Source organism: Micromys minutus (assembly GCF_963924665.1).
Source record: "Micromys minutus genome assembly, chromosome: 12".
NCBI lineage: Eukaryota > Metazoa > Chordata > Mammalia > Rodentia > Muridae > Micromys > Micromys minutus.
The window spans coordinates 50,331,549-50,353,626 of record NC_137981.1 but is presented as its reverse complement, the minus strand read 5'-3'; the positions used below and the strand labels follow the sequence as shown (position 1 = coordinate 50,353,626).

Sequence of the window (22,078 nt, the reverse complement as noted above, 5' to 3'; positions counted from 1 at the left end):
CATTGCCACTCCTGGGGGGAACTTTGTACATTTTAGCTGGTGCTCAAGTACTCTACCAACTGAACAAATTCAATATGGAATAAAAAGGGTTTCTTGTCATTTGTTTCAAGACAGAGTTTCTCTGTGTATCCCTGGCTGTCTTAGAACTTACTCTAAATACCAGGCTGGCCTCAAATACAGTGACTGACCTGCCTCTACCTCCTAAGTGCTGGGATTACAGATGTGTGCTACCACTGTTTATCAGAACAGAAAATTTTACATTTTATTTTATTGTATGTGTATGGATGTTTTACTGGTATGTCTGTTATAAGATACACAAGACTTTTCCTGGAGAGAGAAAACATACATATCTTCTTACCCTTAGATAGGGAGCACCTGACAGCCCAAGTCCAAATTGGTAAAGCAATGAGTTTTACTAAGGTTGCTTATAGGACTATGGGCGATGGATTACTTACTGGAGCAGAAATGTCTCAAAAACTGCTGCATCACCAAAGCCCACCCCCAACAGAAAGCTCATCCCACCATGGGTGACAGCTCACAAAGTCAGGAAGCTGGAGCACACTGCACAGCCCAGCAGGTTAGAGGGTATCCTCTGTTGGTCTAACCTCTTCCCAGCTGTTCAGCTAGTTTGTTTCCCCCCCCCCGGGGGGGAGTTAGTTTGGTTTCAGTCTTCTCAGTTTGTCACAGAGTCTTCTTTGCAGCTCAGGCTGGCTCCTCTGAGAGGGACTCTCAGGCTATTATTGCTTACTCTGGTAGAGATGGACCCAGTGATTCTGGTCGGTTTCAGGAACTTTCTGAATGTATTTTGAGTTGTTTACTTTCCTGCTAAAGGAGCTTCCCTGTAGGATGAAAGGTTTCAGTCTTGGAGGAAAGTGTTCTACAACAGCACCACATGTGTACAGTGTCAGCAGGGGCCAGAAGAGGGCAATGGGATCCCCTGGAACTGGAGTTAAAGATGGTCGTAAGCTGCAACTTGAACTTGGGTTCTTTGCAAGTGCTCTTCTGAGTCATCTCCCCAGCCCTTAAAACATATTTTTGGTCCTTGGTTGTATCAGTAGGTGCAGAAGGGCCAACCAGGGGCTCCTTATTCTCTTCAGTGTATTCTCCAAATGTCCCTCCTACCCCTAGAAGTATTTAGGCTCTTAACACGGCAAAGACTGCCACCATGAGAAAGATAGCAACTCTAACTACTTGGCTGACATCTCTCAGGTGCCAAGCCCAGAGCTAAGTGAATTGCATAATGATCTCATTCCACGATAACAATAAACTTGTATTATCACCCCACTTCACAAATGAGATAGTCACCGACCAAGGTCATAGAGCATTATAGAAAACTGTAGAGCTGAAATTATTCCTCTCTCCATTAGACTTCAAAACCTTTGCTTTTCATCACTGTATCTCCTCTCGGTCACTGTCGCTTCGATCAAATTCCCTTGAGTGTTCTTTTGGGGACATCCAGCCATCCTGGTTCTTGGTTGTAGACAAGCCTCCTGCTAGCATCCTTTCTGGCTGAAATCTCAGGGCTTTGCTGGCCTGAGCCTGGAGGGTGATTGGGATGAGAACACTCAAAGCTCTGTGTATCCTTCCACCCCCCACATTCTTGCCTCAGTGCACCCCTCCCTATTTTACAACGTTTCTCTCCCACTCCTTTTCATAGGGACACATAGGCAGCTAGAAGATTCTCCTTGGACACTCTAGACTCTCCAAGGCTGCAGAGCTGGCTTCTCTTGATAAGAGTTGGTAAGAAAATGGAGCCGTGTGTCAATGAAGGTCTCCTAGGAGACCACCTAGACTGAGGATAAGATCCCACCAACCCCAGTTCAGACACTTCTTTTTAGACCCTTCTACCCAGCCTCCAGAGCCCTTGGGTTAAGCTCCACCCCTCTCCGAGCACCTTAAAGTTTGGGGGCTGAATTTAAGCCAGAGATTTCCAAGTAGGGGGTGTGTTGAACAGACTTCGGAAGGCATCTTGTCTTGGAAGAATGGGGGAAAGGTGGTGTAAGCCACAGCTGCTGCCTCCAAGGACATCTGTATAGCTCCCAGGGGACCCTCTGCCCTTTCCCCCTCCCACAAGCCTGGGCGAGCAGGGACCAAGCTTGCTTGTTATCACCTGACGCTGAGCAGCCACTGATCCCATTGGTGGAGCCAGATTCGGTCTGGCTCTCCTGTTCCTTCTCGATTTCTCTGCCTCTCTCTCCTCCACGCTGCTTTGATTTCGCTCTTGCCTCTCTCTTCTTGCGCGCTCACTCGCTCACTCGCTGGGTTCCGAGCAACGTCGTTTTTCTTGCCGGGAGCAGTAGCGGTAGCTGCAGAGCCAGACGGAAGCTGCCTGTGGGGCATGGAAGCCGACTTCCCAGTAGCCCAGAGAGGAGCGAGCAATCCCCACTGCCTGTGACCCAGGCGTCAGGCTGCTGTCCCCTGCCTGGAGAGCTCATCATCCACGCATACATAGTCTCTCCCTCCCTCCTCTTCCAAGTATCCCTCTGCAGGGCCGGCTGAAGCCAGGTAAGTACGCTTCTTCCCCCCAAACCATCCTGCCTATTCCGGCTGGGAGGTTAAGAGCTGCAGCCACCAGGGTCCCGCAACTGTCCTGGCTGTACACCTGGTTTCCAGGCCTGGCGACCTTGTCCCTTTTCCCCTAAGTCCTTGGCAAAGAGCTTAACAGCTGGATCTGGTCTCCGGGGCGACACAGTTAGTTATCCCGTGACCATTATGCGCAGTCGGAGATGCCAAAAGGTTCAGCTGGGTGGGGGAGCTTTCCCTCTGGCACGCCAGTAGCTTTTTGGAATGGGCTTGGGGAAGGGGACCCTGGGTGTACAGTGTGTCTGCATGGTTGGGAGGAAGCTAGAGGCCAGCTTGCGTAGATAGGTCTCCACGTAGTTAGGTTCCTTTGGGGTTTCTGACCGGCTTGTAGCATGTTTCAGAACATTTTTAAGCGTGAGGTACATGTATGCGGGGGCAGCAGTTATCTGAGTAGCCTGTGGGTATATGTGGCAGGGGCCCCAAGAGGCAATATTTTTAGGGGGTGGACATGTCACTTGTCATGTGGGTGGGAGTACATGTTGAGGGAGTACTGTAGCAACCAGGCTGTTTCTATGTGGGGAGGGGCAACTTCGAAGCAATCGGAGGTGGATAGGTGGGAAGTGTGGGCACAAACCTCTGTTTGTGGGTAGACTTGAGTAGGTGTGCAAACCTGTTGGCCTGAGAAGAATCAGTCTGACCCAATGTGGCCAGAAGCAAACATGTTTTCAAAGTCTGTGTCTTGGAACCTACAAAGGCTCCTTGGAGAGGAAACCAGAATCCAGGCAAGGATTGACGCGTGCTCAAATGTACATGTGTGCACAGACAGCCGTGTGGGTTGCTCGTCCTCTTTCAGGAAGCGGCATGCATGTGTTGGTGCCTGTGGCTTCCTCTTTTCCTCAAATATGGCTTGTGATGATGGGGGACACATGTGTGCGGATATGTGTAGACATGAGCATGTGTGGGTTGGCACGATAGAGAAACATACAGGGGAAATACTGGAGCATTCTTAGAATGTGCAAGGCGAAGGGGGGGCATATCTGTGTGTAGGTGGGTGTGGAGGAATGAGGATGTCTATGAAGGCATATGCCGAGGTATGTGGGCACCCCTTGCGCATGTGTATGTGTGCATGCCTGCCTGTGTGGGGGTGTGTACATGCTTGCTTAGGGTGGATTCACATGGGAGTGTGGGTGTTCCTAGGGTGCTGCCTCAACTTGTCCCCTCACCGGCTGCCCTTCCCTTCTGGGTGTAGAGAAGCTGGGTCGACACCCACCCTTCGTCCGTGCTGGCTGGCTGGCTGCCCTTGTAGTGCTAGCTGCCTCTACTCTCAGTCCTTAGGCTAGGGTGGGGAGCAGCTCTCCCAGAAATGGAGAGAAGGGATGAGCAAGTGCCTGGCCTGGAGTCTCCACCCACCACCAAAGCTGCCCTGACCTCTAGGAAGACTCAGAAGTGAGGAGGGATCAAGGCAGGGACAGGTGTCTGCTCAGGGCAGGTGTGGGCTGAATCCCATGTGGGTGGAAGCCACTCAAGTCCTGGGGTGGGAGTGTGTGTTCACATTCGTGGGTGCAGAAAGCTCCCTCAGAAGCGCCTTGTCATTATCCGGGGCGTCGTTAACCCCTTGCTGCTCCACACCTCTTTCCCAAAATTTGATATAGTAGGATTGTTCGTTGTAGGGTTGTTTCTGGATACCTAATCCCATTTGTCTCAGTTTGGAGAAGACCTGGTGGAACTCCCATGAGTCTTTGACGATAGATTGCCTGTGCATAAAGCCAGAGACATTTGGCTGCAGGGTGGGAAGCTGAGTTAACAGTGGACTTTGAGGACACCTGGGGAGATAAGGCCACCAACCATACCCCCACTCCTCCCTGTACCTGCCACAAAGGCAGTCCACAAGTTAATGTAGTGGTGCCAGGCACTGGAGCGTGCTTAATTGACAGGGAAATGTGGGTTGGATTTTCTGGGAGCTATAAATAAAAGTACCTGATTTTGTAGGCACAAGGTGCCCTCACCCTAGCTCTGGGCAAGGGAAGGAGAAGAAAAAAGGGGAGGGGGGAGAGAGGGGGAGATCCAGGCAGCAGAGAAAGAGTTGCTATGAGGTGGTGAGCTATAAGAGAGAAGCCAGGAAAGGCCCTGAGTGAGTCCATCCGTAGCTGTGTCTCCCCTGAAGCTCCCCATTCCTGGGAGAACCAGGTTATAGACAAGAGCAACTAACTCTAGCCCAGTTAAGCACAGTCAAGAGGAATAATGGGGTAGTCCTTTCATGCCTAAATGGCACAAGTCAGGATAGAGCTGAAGGAATGGGAGTAGGAGGCAAGGAAAAATTCGGTCACTTGAAAAACACTGCTAGGAAGAAGAGATAAGTAAACAACAGGAACAGTCATATATCATGTGGATGAGTTTGTGCATGCGCATGTGCGCGCGCGCGCGCACACACACACACACACACACACACACACACACACACACACACACCCTTAGTCCATAATAAAGAACTTGGCCTCCAGAGTATAAATAATTTGCTGGTGCGCCCTTGGATATGTCAGCATCCCCAACTTTGGTTATCTGTCTGTAAAATAAGAGGAGGAGAATAACAGTACCTGAATGTTTCCAGACTTGTGTGAGATGTCATCAGTTTATGTCACATCCAATGGATCTCAGTGTTGAAGTAATTCTTTAAGCTGAGGGTAGTGGTACACACCTTTAATCCTGGCACTTGGGAGGCAGAGCCAGATTTCTGAGTTGGAGGCCAGCCTGTTCTACAGAGTCCCAGGACAGCTAAAGCTACACAGAGAAACCCTGCCTCAAAGAGACCTAAAGTAGCCAGACTGTGGTGACTTACGCCTTTAATCCCAGTATCTCTGTGAATTCGATGTCAGCCTGGTCTAAAGATCAAGTTCCAGGACAGCCAGGACTACACCTGTCTCGACCTCCCCATCCCCTCCCCCCCCCCAAAAAAAAAAGACCAAAAGTAATCCTTTAAAAGAGCAAAGTGAACACACATCTGTCATTCTAGCATTTGGGAGGCTGAGGCAGGAGGATAACAAGTTTGGAGCTTGGGGTGGCAAGCATCTCAGGAAAAAAAAAAGAAGGAAAAAACAAAACAAAACAAAAAGAAAAGTCGACTGAAATCTGTGAAAACAGAAACTGTATGTCAAAGTAATGGGCAAAAAGGAGCTTAAATCAGGCTGTGGCCCATGCCACCCCTACCCACCAAAGATATATCCACAGCAGCCAGCAGCGTCCCTCACTGCTCCCTCCAGACATTCCCAAGGTGGAGAGAGGTCTGAGTGGGCCCAGGGTCTTGGCACCTGTGGACTCTTGGCTGCCCCTGTCCTGCCACCTGCCCCAGTCCCCAGGCTTCAGCCGCTCAGCAGGTGCTTCCTGTGTTCCTCCTCCTCCCCATCCTCCCCCTCCCACCCTTTCTCTTTTCACGCCTGCTGGCTGAGGGCCCCTCCCTCCTCAGCTCCATCTGCTGCAAATCTGTCCCTCTGCCCAGTGTTTGCAACATTCCCACTGCCTCGGCCACCTGTCAGGGCCCGTCTGCTCTGAAGACCCTGTACAGAGGGCCAAGAGACTCCCTCCCCTCCCAGAGGAGACCCCATCTCATCTTGGGTCCCTCCTATCTGGTCTAGCCCCACTGCAAGTTTCTCTGTAACATTTATGAGGCAGCGGTATTTGATGGGTTTGCAAGACTCCACCTCACCAAGACCTGATGGGGGCACCACATTCTAGAAAGTTCTGTGATGGGAGGAAGGTGCTAATCTTTCCTCTGGCTGTCAATCCCCACAGGAGCCAAACCAGAGGGGAACATGGAGCTGCTGTCTACCCCACACAGCATTGAGATCAACAATATCACCTGTGACTCTTTCCGTATCTCCTGGGCCATGGAGGACAGCGACCTGGAGAAGGTCACCCATTATTTCATTGACCTGAACAAGAAGGAGAATAAGAATTCCAACAAGTTCAAGCACCGGGTAAGCAAAGGGCATCCTGACACCTCTCCCCAGCCCCTGCTCTGCAAGGAAGCAAATTGATGAGCTCTCTAGACAGAGAGGGAAGAGCCAGATGCCTGGCCAAAATTTAGATTCTTCCCACAGGGTCATTCTGCCAAAGTGACCTAACCATTCTGAGCCTTCCTGTCTTCCTTGGTAAAGATGGAATGATCACGCCATCATAGTAGAGCTGTTGAAAAGACTCCATGAAAGAGAGGTTTTCATGCTCTTTGGTCCCAATACTGTTACTCCGTCTGTGGCTAGAACTGCAGACAGGAGCAGAGCACTTGGGGGTGTGTGGGCAGAACCCACGACCTCACATGTCCAGATAATGTTCCAAACCTCAATAAAGCCCAGGAGTTGTGGTTGGGCGGACAACATAAGCCCCCTGTTAACAGCGCATATGACACTGTACACAATCCCAAGGATTCTCTGCTCCTTCCCTGCCCACTGGTCTGTTTCCTAGAGAAGGCATGTAGGAAGTCTCTCCTCAGTGTGTCCTTTCCCCAGGTTAAAAGCCACCATGGGAACAGGTGGGAGGAAACCTCTCATCTTCTCCAGCTGTATGCCGAGGCAGGGGAGAGTTCAGTGTGAAGAAGCTGGCTCCCAGGGTGACAGCCTTGGTGTAGGCGCGAGCTTTCTCTCCTTCTCTCTCTCCCTCTCTCCCCTCCCTCTCCCTCTCTTCCCTCCCTCTCCCTCTCTCCCCTCCCATCCCTCTCTCTCCCCTCTCTCCATCCCTCTCTCCCCCTCTCTCTCTCCCTTCCTCCCTCCCTTATTCCCTCCCCCTCCTCTCTCTCTGGATCTGGCTCCCTAGATCTGGGTGTCTTTTGGCAGGCCAGTTGCCACGGTGACGTGAATGTTCAACACCACCCCCTTGGCCCTCCCCGCAAAGAATAAGGCATATTTTTCTCTTCCTCCCTGGCTTCCCAGCATTTGCCGTTGCCGTGGAGACAGCACTGCAGTGTGCAGATTTCTCGAAGTCTCTCTCAAAAATGAAGGTCTTGTTACCTTCAACTTTGGGGCTTTCCTCCCAATTGGCCTTTTCCCATTAGTTCTCAAGAAAATGAGACATCAAGGGGCTTGAAGGAGGTTGCCCCAGTCACCGCTTGCTTTTGTTGTGAAATGGTGCCTGGGACAGGGAGCTGTGGAGTCTCTGAAACTCTGACCCTCCTTGGGAGGAAGAGGAGATACCTGGAATAATGCCAAGATGAGGTGTGACTTCAAGACTGATGCTTGGTTCTCCATCTGTACCCCACTTCTCAGGATGTCCCCACCAAGCTCGTGGCCAAGGCCGTGCCTCTGCCCATGACGGTGAGAGGCCACTGGTTCCTGAGTCCCCGGACAGAGTACAGTGTGGCGGTGCAGACGGCAGTGAAGCAGAGCGATGGGGAGTACCTGGTGTCTGGCTGGAGCGAGACTGTGGAGTTCTGCACTGGGGGTAAGACCACGTTAACGCCCATCAACACAGCACATCTGGCTTGGTTGGGCCATTGAGGGAGGGTAAGGGGGAACTCTTCATCATAGCCCAGCATCTTTGGAGACACCTGCTGCTCTCTGGGTACTATGTTTAAGCTAGAGAGAAGATACAGAGCCTGCTTAGACACTGCACATCAACAATACCACCTGCATGAGGAGGTATAACTACCTCTCGGCTTGGGCCAACAGGGAACAATTGCATACATACATTTTAAAAGTTGCTCTATTCTTTTTATTTATGTGCATCTCTGTGTGTGTACACACGCATACATTTGAGTTCCCATGGAGACCAGATGAGGATGTTGGATTCCTTGGAGCTAGGGTTACAGGTGACTATGAGCCACCCCACACTGGTGCTGAGAATTGGACTCTGGTCCTCTGCAAAAGCAGCAAGTGCTCTTAACTGCTAAGCCCTCCTTAGCCCCAAGAATATATATTTGTAATTATGGTAAATAGATGTGACATCAAACGCCTCCATCTTGCAAAGCTAGAACAGGAAGGACATCCTCGGAGCCATCACTTCCCATTTGCTGTCCTCTGAGCTGTCCCTACCTCTATTCTTTCTGTCTTTATGATCTTTGACTATATATGTATATGAAGGAAATCAAGTATTTGTCCTGTGGTGAACAGCTTATTTCTTTTACTAGACTATCAGTAATACACAGGTGCTATATCATTTGTCAGAATTTTCCTCCACTTAAGGTTAGACAGTATTTCATTGTATTGGATAGATTATGGTTTTTTTTTTTTTGTTATTGTTCAGTGGCCTACCAATGATCATTTGGTAGAGTGATAACATTTTGTCCAAAGTCTCCTCTTAGTCTGGAAAACTGGTTCCATCTGATGGTCTTATGAGGTCTCTTAGAGCCTAACTCACAAATTCTAGCATAAACAAATGTCACTTTGCATATGCTTGTTGCCGATAGCCAAGGAGCTGCCCCAAAATATTCTATCCCTTCGGTGTCCATGTGAGATCTGCTCCAGATTGCTCTCTGTCACAAGGAAGGGGCAGAGAACATTCTTTGCCCTGGGGCCTCCAAGGCTGCTGTCTTCATCCTCTGCCAAAATCTGTGCCCCCAGTCTCCTTGAGTTGCCTTAGCTCTATTAGAGAGGCACTCTTGTGCTCTGAAGAAGAGGTATCTTGGTTTGCCCCACTCTGCTCCACAGAACTGAATATACAGTGGGTGTTCAGTTTAAGTTGGGGGTCTGAAAATGCTATAGCTGGGTCCACCCTCCTCTTTCCAGAGACCAAGCAAACAGAAATGCAGCAGCCAGAGTAAGCAAAGGGCATTCTCCTCTAGTTCATTTTAAGGCACTGTGTAAATCTGCCTCAACTCCAAGGCCCCAGGTTCAGCCTTCATGGTGTGTGTGTGGGGAAGCAGGCACATTTCCTACCCTGGTATCAACCTTCTTTACTTCTCCCAAATAGAGAGCTCAAGTAGACAGTTAGTGCCTTGGTCCTTCTCCTATGTATATACTCACCAGAGATCCAGGCTCTGTTCTTTGATTTGTCATTAACTCCCACCTATAATTACGCTTAGCCACCATGTTAGCCGTGGGACAGGCTCTCAAAGCGCCCCCCCCCGCCAGAGGACCTAGTACTCTCCTTCTGGAGTCTTTATGTGTCCTATCAGCCCTCTTTTTAATCCTGGAGCCCCTAGTGTGGTAACAGGCAGTTCTCAGCCCTTTCTGGACCCAGAGGGCCTTGAACCTCTGGCAACGCTGACCCTGAGATGTAGCCCAGGCTGTTTCAGAAGCTCCCCTCTTGGTCTAGAGGGTGAGGCCGCCTGCAGGCTCTGTGGGCAGTGTAAGGAGAAAGAGGCTGTGGGCCTGCAGCCGACCGATCACTCAGCTCACTCTGCTTGCACTCCCGCAGACTATGCCAAGGAGCACCTTGCCCAGCTGCAGGAGAAGGCAGAGCAGATCGCAGGCCGCATGCTCCGTTTCTCTGTGTTCTACCGCAACCACCACAAGGAGTACTTCCAGCATGCCAGGTAGGACAAGTCGGAACTGCTAGCTCCTTCCCAGACCTCCTCCAGCCCAGAATGCTGAGCTAGGTGTATAGCTGCAGGTTTGGGGCCAGCCTGGGCTACATAGAAAGACCCTGTCTCAAAAAAAAAAAAATTTTTTTTTTTAAAGTGACTGCTACTTTGGGATTGAGGCTAAGGAAAGATCAAGGTCATTAAAATAGGGCTTCCTGGCAGAGAACCCTGCTGGCAATGGTCTGGGTGTGACCCTGCCTTCTGGGACAGTTCTCTTGCAGGGGTATATCACACACTATCAGTTACCTCTCCATGTAAGAACCCAGGAGCATAGGAGAGTGGGGAGGGGGCAAAAGGAAAGACTGTTGAGCATGGAAGGCTCTGGGGAATCTCAGTTTGTTGGCTTCCAAGCTGAGTGCAAAAGAGGCCAGGGCTCCAGAAAACCATTTTTGGGCAAATCTTTCAGGATACTGACAAGAGTTGGGTCTGAGGAAGCCAAAGGATGGGGCTTGGAGGGTCCCGCCCACATGGTCCAACCGGAGTAGCCTCAGTCTTATTTACCCACATGTATGTGGTTTTTTCTTATGAGGAGAGAGAGGGAGCAGGGAAGAGACAGACAGACAGACAGACCAGATCTAGTACTTCAGCCTTCTGATGTTGAACTCGAGCCACCAAAGGCCCGCAAGTCACTTGTCTCAGGACAGCCAGGACCATGCAAGTGTGAGGATGGGCCAGGGCTTGTCCACCCTCCCCCACGCCTGCTTCAAGTCCATGTCCTTCTAAGCTGGGTCAGGGCAGTCTGTCATTGTTACTGCCTTTATCATTTCTGTTGGCAGCTGGGGTGGGGCGTTCCCCACTTGCCCTAAGAAACCGGCAAAGAACCAGAGTCCTTAGTGTTTGTATTAAAGAGGCAAGGGTCCTGTTTAGGCTCCTTTTGCTCCCCACCCCATGAGAGACAAGGTGCGCCCACCTGTGCCAGGCTCCTTCTTAGTTGGCAGCACACAGACTGAGGCAGAGGTTACTTTTATCCTCAGAGTCTAGTCAGGGAAACAGCACGAAAAGACTTAATATCTGCGAGTAGTGGAGGCTGCGAGCTAATAGGAATGCTGGGAGTTGGGCTGGCTCACTGTCTTCTTAACTGCCTTTTCCTCTCTCTTTGGCATTCATCCCCCATGGGCAGGACCCACTGTGGGAATGTACTGCAGCCTTACCTGAAGGACAACAGTGGTAGCCACGGCTCCCCCACCAGCGGCATGCTGCATGGTGTCTTCTTCAGCTGCAACACGGAGTTCAACACGGGCCAACCCCCACAGGACTCCCCGTATGGCCGCTGGCGCTTCCAGATCCCCGCCCAGCGCCTCTTCAACCCCAGCACCAACCTCTACTTTGCAGACTTCTACTGTATGTACACGGCCTACCACTATGCCATCCTGGTGCTGGCACCCAAAGGCTCCCTGGGGGACCGCTTCTGTCGTGACCGGCTGCCCCTCCTGGACATTGCCTGCAACAAGTTCCTGACCTGCAGTGTGGAGGATGGAGAGCTGATCTTCCGCCATGCTCAGGACCTCATCCTGGAGATCATCTACACCGAGCCTGTCGACCTGTCCCTGGGCACCCTGGGAGAAATCAGCGGGCACCAGCTCATGAGCCTGTCCACTGCTGACGCCAAGAAAGATCCCAGCTGCAAGACCTGTAACATCAGCGTGGGCCGTTAGGGACTCCTGGGGAGCCGGAGGGCTGGGGAGAGATGACATGGGTGGGGCATGAAGTATGGCTTAGGTTTGGGGAGCTGGCTTTCTCTCTCCTCTCCCTGCTCCCTCTACTCTGTCCGCTCCCCCTCCCCTCCTATGTTGGAGACAACAGAAAGTGGTCCTCTTAGTTAGCGTGACCCATTCCAGGTCTGGTGGACTTAGAGAGGGGGGTTGTCAGCAGGTGATAACCTCCTTTTGTTTCCCTCTTCTGTTTTTTGACCTCAAGCAGGCCTCCCTGAGTCCTCAGGCATCTTCCAGAGTCCTCCCTGCCTCCTGGGCCAAAGCCCGTGTGTAGCCTGGCCTCCGTGTGGATGCAGAAAGCTATGGGGTATCTCCTTCCTAGCCCCACCCACCCTACTCAGGGCCACCCCAGGCAGTCTCCTTCTTACTCAGCTGGGCCTGGGGGCTTGGTCGCCTCTGGACCAGGACCCTCCCTCTATAAATAACCTCCTGCACTGCTGTCTTTCCCTGGCTGCTTCTCATCCCCCAGAGCCCACTTCCCGCATGGGAGAACAGTCTATTCCTTCCGTCACTGTCGCTGACCCACTCGAGATGCCCTCCCACTCTCTGGGCAAGTACCCTCTCTCATTTTCTAGTTTGGAGGGCTCGCTCTGGTCTCTTGAGACTTTCCTTTCTTCTCTCTGGGGATGATACATTTCCTCAGCAAATCTTCTCCCTTGCTCAGAGAGCACCAGGGTCTACAAAAACAGCTGCTGGGGTTGAGGAGGGGGAAGGAGACCCCCCGAGACCTGTTCTTCAGCCAGAAGCGGACCACCTCATGTCTTGATGGGCCTGACAGAGCTAGGGAACTGAGTGTGACCCACAGAGCCCTGGCACCCTACCCAGCTGTGCACTTTGCTCGCTCACCTGCCCGCCCTGCCTGAGAGTCCTGACTGGTCCGTGCCGTGTGAGCCAGATGTTGGGCTCTCTGTCACACTGCTACCCTTGTCCCCCAGGGCGTTCCTGATGAATTCCCCCACAGCTCCCCCCACAGTGTTCTCATCTTGTTCTTACTGTTGTCTGAATCAGGAGTGGGGGATGAGGGTGGGCTTCCTGAGACAAGACAAGCAGGTGGAGACACAGGAGAGGGAGGGAATGCCATTTGTCAGAGGTGACAGAGATGATATATGGGCAGCTGGACTCCTGTGAAGGACAGAGGAGCTGGCAGACCCACAGGGTTATACCTCTGAGGGACAGGTGAACGGCTGGTTTCAGGGCTGGTAGACAGTCAAGTGCCCCGCTGAGATGGGCCAAGCCATCTGGGATCCTGGGAACTGTGTGGAGAAGAGGATTTGACCCCCACAAGGCCCTTCCCCTCTGCTGACAGCATTGCTGTGGTCGTGGCCTGCTGCCTTGTCCTCTGTCCTCGGGTGGGGCACACCCTCCTGTGCTGTGCTTGCCTTGTGCATCAATAAACCACAATGGCCCAAGGGCTCCATCTGTCTTGGTTCATTAGGAGGCTACAGTGAAATGCCACAGACTCACAAACTCTCACCAGTCTGGAAACGGAGAATTCTAAAACCAGGGTATCTTCAGATGTGATGTCTGGGGAGGTCCTGCTTTCTGGTACATAGGCAGCCATCTTTGCTTCATTTCTGTGTGCCTAATAGTGGGCTACACCCCCACTATGATGGAAGAGGTAAATAAGTTTCCCTAGCCTTAAATTTCTTTTTCTTATCTTATGTGCATGTCAGTGGGCCGCTGAGGACTGTAAGTTATGATGCTAAGTGCTGGGATTTGAACCTGGGCTCCCTGAATGAGTAGCCATAGCCCTTAAATACTGAGCCATCTGGCCAACAGGCCCTCTTTTTTAAAGACAGGGTTTCTAGCCAAGTTAGCTTCCAACTCCCTGTGTGAGATGCACTTGTACTTCTGATACCCTTTTTTCTGCCTCCACCGTGCTGGGGTTACAGGCATGACCTGCCACATCTGGTTTATATGAGGCTGGAGACTGAACCCAGGGATTTTTGCATGCTAGACAAACACTGAGATGTGAGCCACATCTCAGCCTACCCCACCCCCAGCCTCTTTCATAAGGGCTCTAACCCCACCCTTAAGAAAGGCAAAGCCTCCCTAAACTCATCATCGTGGAAGTTGAAATTTGAACAATGAACTTTGGGTTTGGGGCATACACAGGGCAATCCCAGTAGTGCCTCTGAGACTGAGGGGAAGTAGATGGAGTGGCTGAGTTGCTCTGCCCACCAGAAAGCTCACATGGGGATGCCAACCGAAGCCACGTGCACATGCCCCCGTAGCAAACCCAATCGCATCCTACAGTGGCTGGCAGGGCTCAGAATACAGGGGCACAGCTCTACTCGTGGGAGAGACTTTGGAGATCATGTGGTCTTACCCTGTATTTCCCAGAGGAAGTACTGAGGTATCTAGGGAGACCTCTTAGGGGTGTGTGTCTAAAACCCCTGGGTCACTGATGGAGTCCTCCTGACAGTCCCAGCCTGTCATGGCTCAGACCCAGGTGCCACTGGATTTTCCTCTCCCAAGAGCCCTGTGTCCCCTCCTCCCTGGCAGGACTCCTCGGTTGCAGATCTGAGTCACCTCTGTGCCTATTATTATAGGCTTATTAAAATGGTTCTCAGCTGCAGTGGAAATGTTCCAGAACTGTCAGAGGTACCTTACCAACACCGCCTGAGTCAGGGCCAGGTTTACATGTGTCACGGGGCATGGTCACCTTGGGATAAAGAAAACTGAAGGGCAGTTCACCTCAGCTGTGCTGGCAATGGGTTGCTCCTTCCACACAGAGGCTAGGTTTGTCTACACGGCGTGATATTATCCCTACCTCACATATAAGAAACTGAGGCACAAAATTTAGAGGCTCGTACCTGTCTGGGCCAATTCAGAAACAGGAATCTTACCTTCAGCACCCCGGGGTGGCTGCCTCCTTTAGAGTATGTTGGTTTATGGGATAGTTAGACCCAGGCAGGTGACCCTTTCCACTGCTCTTCCAGCTAACTCAGAATGACGCCAGGGGGCGGTGTAGAGTCACAAATGTCACAGAGCCTTGTTTTAAAGGAGTGGGTGATTTTAGGGAGGCTTATTTTAAAGAAGTGAGCTCAGAATTGAAGGATGGGGAATGGATTCTTTTGCCTCTGGGCAGTGTGGATTCTCAGAGTCCTTAAGAAGGGTGGGCTTCTGTCTTCCATTTGACAGCCTTTCTGGGTCTTTTAGAAAGAGGGACTGGCTCTCAGACCTCATTCTAGGGGACAAGGGTGGATGGAGAACAGAAGTAAGCCTGCTTCTTTCTCCGTCTGGATGGCCGGCCACTGTCAGCACATGACCATTTCTAGACAGGAAGTACCTGGCAGAGAGAAAAGTGTCAGAGGAGTCGGTACAGGCTGTGCTGGGATTCTTTCTAGTTCAGGGTCTAATCTGACCCAGGAAAAGGAGATGCATTCTATGTACCCACCATCTATAGGAAGCCCAAGGTGGACTGTAGCTGAAGAACCCGAGTTTGTTTCCAGCACTGATTGTAAAGGGAGCTAAAGGCTGGTCCCCACTGTGCAGGCACAAACATGTGGCCATGCCCATTTCCTCCGAAGCACATATGACCCCCACATTCTCCTCTGCACTGCCGTGCACCCAACTTCCCCACCTCCTCTTTCCTCCCCGCCACTACCTATACTTTCAGTTCTTGGTGGAAAAAGAGTTCTGTCTGTTAGAGTGGAGAAACAGAAAGCCAGCTTCAAGGGCTCCAGAATCTCCTCTGCCTTCTGTTCCCAGCTTCTCTGATGTTGGGAAAAGAGGAAGCTGAGGTCCCAAGGAAATGGACAAAGAGAGACTGTACCCTGAAATGGAGAGAGGCCTGGTTTAGGAAGCTGAGCTGAGGTGCCCATAAAAGTGTGGCCGCAGCATCTGGAGAAGATTGGAACCAGATGTTCCAGGATCGGGGCAGGGAGGGCGGTCATGCAGGAACAGCGGTTCTGGTCAGGAGGAGGCTGGGTTGTGTGTGTGTGTGTGTGTGTGTGTGTGTGTGTGTGTGTGTGAGGAGTGGGGTAGCTCATGTCACTCTGGGGAGAACACCTGGCTGCCCTCTTCCCCCCAGTTTTCCAAGGCAGGCGCCACTGTTTTTGCAAACTGGAGCAGCCAAACTTTTCATAGATTCCAGAATCCGCCTTGTGCGGAGGGACAATCAGGCACAGGGTGGAACTTGGGAGGTACCCAGAAAGGCCACCAGCTGGCCAAAAATATGTCCTTGCTGCCCCACAGGCACCTCCTTGCTACAAGCTAAGTATCCTACACACACACACACACACACTGGCAGAAACCAGTGTACCCAGAGGTGTGTATTCAGACCAGGGATAGGAAGCAGGGCAGAATGAGGAGCTAGTTGGCAGAGAAAACCTGATCATTAAGAGCCTACCACTGGCCAGAGTGACAGGCTGACTTCAGAGAGCGAGCCCTTCCTCTCTTCTTCTTGTAACCATGTCAGGTGTTCCTGTCATTAGCATGATAGTATGACACAACCCAGTCTCAGAGAGGTTAAATGAGTCATCCAACATCACATAGCACCCAGAGATAGAACCAGGGGCTAGACAATGTGGTGTTGGCGTTGGCGTGGAAGCTTGGGACCTTTCTGCTTCTGAGAGTATGAGAGAAAAGGAAAAGAAAAATTATGAGGGCAGAGATGGGCACCCAACTTTCCTGATTTGACAGTAGAGGCCATGGTGGGCTCTGGGTTCCTTCAAAAGAATCCCAGGAGCTTCCCCAGATTGGGCTGCATTCTGGTGACATTAGGGCCTACACAGTTGGGATTCTTAACTGTCTCTAGGGGAACTGACAGTGGGTAGCAGGTTTAGGGAACAGACAACCAGAAGTGGGGCACCTGGTCAATGTCACAGAGGTTACTGTCTTTGGGGTGTGCAGGTTTCACTGCCAAGGATTGAGAGGTGCTCCCAGGCAGCACGTTGGGAAGCTCTGTGGTTGCTTCTCTTCTCCTGACTCTGGGACTGGAGGTGTGGTGGAACTCCCCCCTGGCTTTTCCATAGCTGGGTATTTAGGTCCTCAGGACACTCATGGAGACAGTAAAGGAACCACTGAGCCTTCCTTGGCCACAGCATCACGGGTACTGTGCTGGAGCTGACCTAGTTTAGATTGCTAGGTATTTAGGGATGAGGGTGGGCTGGCCCTGGAGGTCACCATGATTTACTCAACTCTTAAAAAAGCATTTCCATGGGGCTAGGGAGAGATGGCTCAGCAGTTAAGAGCATTGACTGCTCTTGCAGAGGTCCCGAGTTTAATTCCTAGCAACCACCTGGTGGCTCACAGCCATCTGTAACGGGATCTGATGCCATCTTCTGGTGTGTCTGAAGATAGCAACAGTGTACTCTTATGCATAAAATAAATAAGTCTTTTTTTAAAAACTAAGACTTATTTTTAAAAAATTTGTTTCCACTTCCTGCAGTCGGCTTGGAACAGTTCCCTAAGGAGGAGAGTACCGCTCTGCATCTCTCTCCTCTGCCATGGTCTTACTCTGGTATTGTGTCCTTAAAGTCCCTCTCCTCCTCCTCCCCCTCCCCCCTCACCATCACTGCATGCTCACCACCCATGCCTTGGGCTACCACTGTGACTGCAACAGTGCAGAGAACCTTGAACCAGCTCGGAGGACCTGCTCTGTGCGCTTCACTTCACATCTACCGCAGGCACGTGGTTGGGAACCCATCCTGTGGCTCTGGTCCTGCACAGAAGCTAGGTAGGTCTCCACGATGCTCTGCACCTTCTACTATTGGCACAACGCCCCCTGTTGGCCACTGCCTGGGACTGAGATGCTATAGCTCCACTGGTCGTTTCTGATGGGCCCAGAAAAGGTCTGGAGGCTTACACTGGAGTCCTCAGAGGAATGAATGTGAGGCTTCTTGAAGTGCCTGGGAAGTCTGCAAGGGTAGGTCATCTGCCGCTAGCCACGCCATTGTTGTTCATGAGATCCCACCCCCAGAGTGGAAGAACATGCGCATCTCAGTGGTTGGAAGCCTCTAGGTTTAGACAAGGTTGGGATCTTCTTGGATCCTTTGGACACTGAGATCTAGGATTGTGTTCCTTTGGATTTTATAAAGACCTGGGAGACAGACAGGGAGAACTGTGACCACTGAATGCATATTCTTTCCTGAAGGAGTCAGCAGGTGATCAGAGGGGATGGGAGATGCCTCCCATCATTCTGGACTCCTTGACTTCTGCCTGTGGCCCTCCAGGCTGTGCTGAACATCCCTACCACAGGAGGGCAATTGATATAGGCAACAGTACCTCTGGGCATCTCCTGTACACATTCGAGTGTGCAGAGTCTCATCTATAGCCCTGTCTACAGGGGATGGCTTAAGGCAGTCAGGGAAACATTTCTGGAAGGGCCTGGGTGCACTGACTACGTTCCACCACTGCTTTCTGCAAAAAGACCTATATGAGGTCCACCATGCTATGCTGCTCCCTAGGGGTGGTCCAGACAGCCTGGTAAAGTATCCACATCTGCCACAGGGAGGAGCCTGGGACTGATGGAAGAATGCTAGCCTCTCAGGGAGCCCGGCCTTAGGGCGAGCCACTGGCTTCCTCCAGCATCAGGATACAGCTAGAATGAGGTGACAAGCCTTGTCCTGCTTTCTTTCCCTGTGAGATGCCAGCAAAAGTCCTGGGGAGAGCCTCCTCAAAAAGGAGAGAGCAGGGTTCTCTTCTGGCTTCTCTCTAGACTCCGGTCTGGGCCCCACTGTTGGCAACAGAAGGTTGGAGGTTGGACAAGACAGCACCCTTTGTCGCCTGGGGAGAGGGGACCAAGCTGAATTGTTTACTCAGTGGATACTGAACCATCTTGGCTACCCCCTCTGGGGAGAGGATCCTCAGCCTGCCCTCAGCATCTGCGGGTCAGGAACGGACCTGTCTTAGCTGATGTGAGTAGGTCTTCCACTTCTAGGGGCTTGCCAGCTAGACATTCTCACCCCCTCTTTCCTCCCTCCCCAGACCAGGAGACAGAAGAGCCAGATGGACAAACATACCCTAAGCCTCTTTTAGATGCCTCCTCCCTCCTCCAGACTGCCTCTTTATAGAATGTTCTACTCCTGTTGTGTGGGTGAACTATAAGCAGTGTGTGTGTGTGTGTGTGTGTGTGTCCACCCCAGTGTGAAATCACACCCTTAGGAGTTCTGGAATGTTGAGAAGGAAGGGCAGCCAGCAAAACCAGGTGTTTTGGCTCCCATACTGGCTTCAGACACCCGGCAAGCTAGAACATCTGGAAGACACCATGCCTCCGCATCACAGACAGCATCTGGCACAGGATATTGGCTGTAACACTTTCTGTTTATTGGCTGGGGTGCCCTGGTATGGCCAGTGGGCCTAGGAGAAGCCCTGTCTTATTTATACACTCCCTCCTCTCCAACTCCTCACCACGGCTCCGAGGGGATACCCAAGAAGCACGGAAGTGGAGGGTCAAAAATAAAACCAAACTGAGGCTGGAGAAGGGGCAGGAAATGTACATTACAATGAAGATTAGAGCCACCGGCTATACACAATACAGTGTGTAGAGACGGTAGGAAAGGCCGCAGGGTCCTGCACAGAGACTGCCTTACCCCAGGCAGGACCCCAAGGAGGAATGGTCACTTCAAGTGTCTTGGCGAAAGCTCCGGTTCCCTGGCCCCACTGACAGGAGGCTGTGGGGAACTGGCTTATAGTGAGTCCAATTCCCCTACGTCCTGATGACACCCACTGGCCCTGTAGGTCCTGGTGCCTGGGAGTGAGGGACAATGTGTCACCAACTGCCTGTCAACCCGGTTGTCCAGTCTGGGTGATCTAGGGAAGTAGGACTCGAGTTCCCGCTACGGAGCGGGGGCGGTAGTCACTTCCTGCTGTGGAGTGTGTCCTGGAACTTGGTGCTTGTGTACCGCAGGTGGAAGCCTTTCTTGGAGATGGTGTCGTCAGAGTGGAACTTCACCAGGACAGAATCTCCGGCTGAGTACACTTCCTCAGGAGGCTGCCAGAGAGAAGGCTGGGCATGAGGAACTGGGAAGGGACTGCGCTTCCTGGCTTCCCTCCCTGAGGTCCTTGGTGTCAAAATTCCCCACGAAGCAGGTGGTGCATGCTTGTAATCCCAGCACTCAAGAAATGGAGCCAGAGAAGAGCAGCCTGGGCTCTCTCGTGAGAATGAGATCACTTAGAGTGTGTGTGTCTCTGTATGTATGTGCACATGTGTGTGTATGTGTGTGTATGTGTGTGAGCACATGTGTGTGTGTGTGTGTGTGTGTGTGTGTGTGTGTGTGTTAGGGTAGAAGAAAAAAAGAAAAAAGGAAGAAAGGAAGGGAGAGAGAGAAAGATTGATGGATGTTGGGCTGGAGGGATGGCTTAGCAGTTAAGAGTGCTTCCTAATCTCTAGAGACCCTAAGTTTAGTTCCCACAATAGGTGGCTCACAACAACTTCTAGTCCCAGAGAATCTGATGCCCCTGTCTAGCCTTTTCAGATTCTGCACAAGCTCCCCCCACACACACAATTAAAAATAAAATATTTTCTTAAATGTTTCATGCTACCAGGAATTTAAGGTGAAATCTGGCAGGGGGTAACTTGTTTTAAGATCAAAATCAGAGCTAGGCAGGTAGGTATAGTGGTCTTTATCTCAGTTTTTGGGACACTTAGGAGGCAGAGACAGGCAGATCTCTGCGAGTTCAAGGTCAGCCTGGTCTACATAGTGAGTTCAAATCCAGCCAGGTTTACATAGTGACACCTTGCCTCAAAACAAAACCAACTCACCAAGCTAAGGTCAGAGACAGCCATTGCTTTTATTTGTTTGTAGACAGGATCCCACTGTCCTGGAACTTGCCACATAGATGTTAGCCAGTGAGTATGGATATATGTGAGTGTATATGTGTGTGAGTGTAGATGCATGTGAATGTGGATGCATGTGAGTATAGATGTGTGTGAGTGTGGATGTGTGTGAGTGTGGATGCGTATGAATGTGATGTGTGTGAATGTGGATGCCTGTAAGTGTATGTGAGTGTGTGAGTGTGGATGTGTGTGAGTGTTGGATGTGTGTGAGTGTGGATGTGTGTGAAGGGAAATGGTGAAGGATGATAGGAGGAAGAAGGGAAAGGAGAGAGGGACGAAGGGAGGAAGGGAGTGGGACAGAGACAGGCAGAGAGACAGAGTCAGAGAGACTGAGAAAGACCCTAATCTGTTACTGGGAGAAGAATAAATGTATCCATGGGTTGAGCCTGCCTTTTCTTACAAACCTGCCAAAACGATTGTGCCCATAATTTCGGCAGATACTCTCTAGACAGACTCAGAAGCAACCCTTAGGGGCCTGCTTGGATAAAAGCAACAAAGGCTTTAGGACTCAGTGGGTCCTCACCAGGGGAAAGAGACAATGGTGTGGTCCCCACCAGTCTAGTGAGAACCTAGCTCAGGGCCCCTGCTTCTGGTTCTGGCCCTAACCTCTGTCCCCAAGTCCCTACCAGTTCAGCCCTGGGAAGTGTTGGTGGTGGGGTCAAGGGCTGAGTGGTTCAGGAAGAACCCCACCTCCTCCATTTCCAGATACACGCAGCTCTGCAAGCCAGACCAAACTGGTCCCAAGGACCAGGTAAGGATAGCCCAAGGTGCAATGGTCTCTGTGAGTGTCCCCGGGTTTCCCATATTAACTTCTGTAGAGGGCCGACAAGTCCTAGGTCTCCAGGGCTGCTGGCTGCATCAGTGTTGGGGGTTAGGGTTCAGTGTGAAGTATGGGGTCAGAAGGGTGCTCACCCCAGAGCCACAGTAGCGCCCCAGTCTAGGAGCTGTACTGTCATAGCCGTCGAAGAGTTCCATGTAGTCATAGCCACAGTCGGTCTCCTCCTCCACCTCGAAGGTCTGGAACACCAGCTCCACGCCATAGCCTTCCTCTGCCACAATGACCCACTCGCAGTCCACCCCTCCAGGGTAGTTGTTATCACCAAACTGGGCATGGGAATAAAGGTCTTTGGTCTTCACATCTGCCCGCACTTGGCCCCCACACTCTGCAGGGGGGTGGATGACAAGATTGATCACCACTGATGACTGATCAGTGTGATGATTGATCACCAGGCTGACCACCACATTTACAGTATTGTGCAGTATCACCTAGAGCCACAAAGACAAATTCTCAGTCCAGGGACCATGTGGCCAGTGAGAGGTGCAATCTGGCTTAGCTGCAAAGAGGAAGCGAGGGACACTCTAGGGTGAGATCTCAAGAGTTAGTGTAGAACAGTAGCATCAGGAAAGGTAAACTTCACTTGAGAAGGAACTTCCTGTGTGCTAGCTAAGGGCTGTCGTGGGAGAACATGCCCGGGCACTGTCATACTTGAAATTTACGGAGAAAAACCTATGCCTTTGGGTTTTGTGTATAAACTGGTTTTTAAGGGTTGG

General features: G+C 51.5%; 2 protein-coding genes across 4 annotated transcripts in view; one reads left to right on the top strand and one right to left on the bottom strand.

Moving 5' to 3' along the window:
• Nucleotides 1-6,308: 6,308 nt before the first annotated feature.
• On the top strand, nt 6,309-11,685 carry PHYHIP (phytanoyl-CoA 2-hydroxylase interacting protein; the record flags this gene model as incomplete). Its single annotated transcript, XM_080926054.1, has 4 exons — nt 6,309-6,494; nt 7,776-7,950; nt 9,865-9,982; nt 11,151-11,685. The coding sequence occupies exons 1-4, from the start codon at nt 6,330-6,332 to the stop codon at nt 11,683-11,685; spliced, it is 993 nt and encodes a 330-aa protein (XP_080782180.1). The 5' UTR covers nt 6,309-6,329.
• A 7,339-nt stretch (nt 11,686-19,024) lies between these two features.
• Nucleotides 19,025-22,078, bottom strand: part of BMP1 (bone morphogenetic protein 1) — a 43,828-nt gene continuing 40,774 nt past the window's right edge. For all 3 annotated transcript variants that reach the window (XM_080926435.1, XM_080926436.1, XM_080926437.1), the window contains 2 exons: nt 21,440-21,690; nt 19,025-19,681 (listed from right to left, as the gene is read on the bottom strand). In XM_080926435.1, coding sequence (XP_080782561.1) covers nt 19,547-19,681; nt 21,440-21,690 — 386 coding nt within the window. In that variant the 3' untranslated portion in view covers nt 19,025-19,546. The remainder of the gene's footprint in view (nt 19,682-21,439; nt 21,691-22,078) is intronic.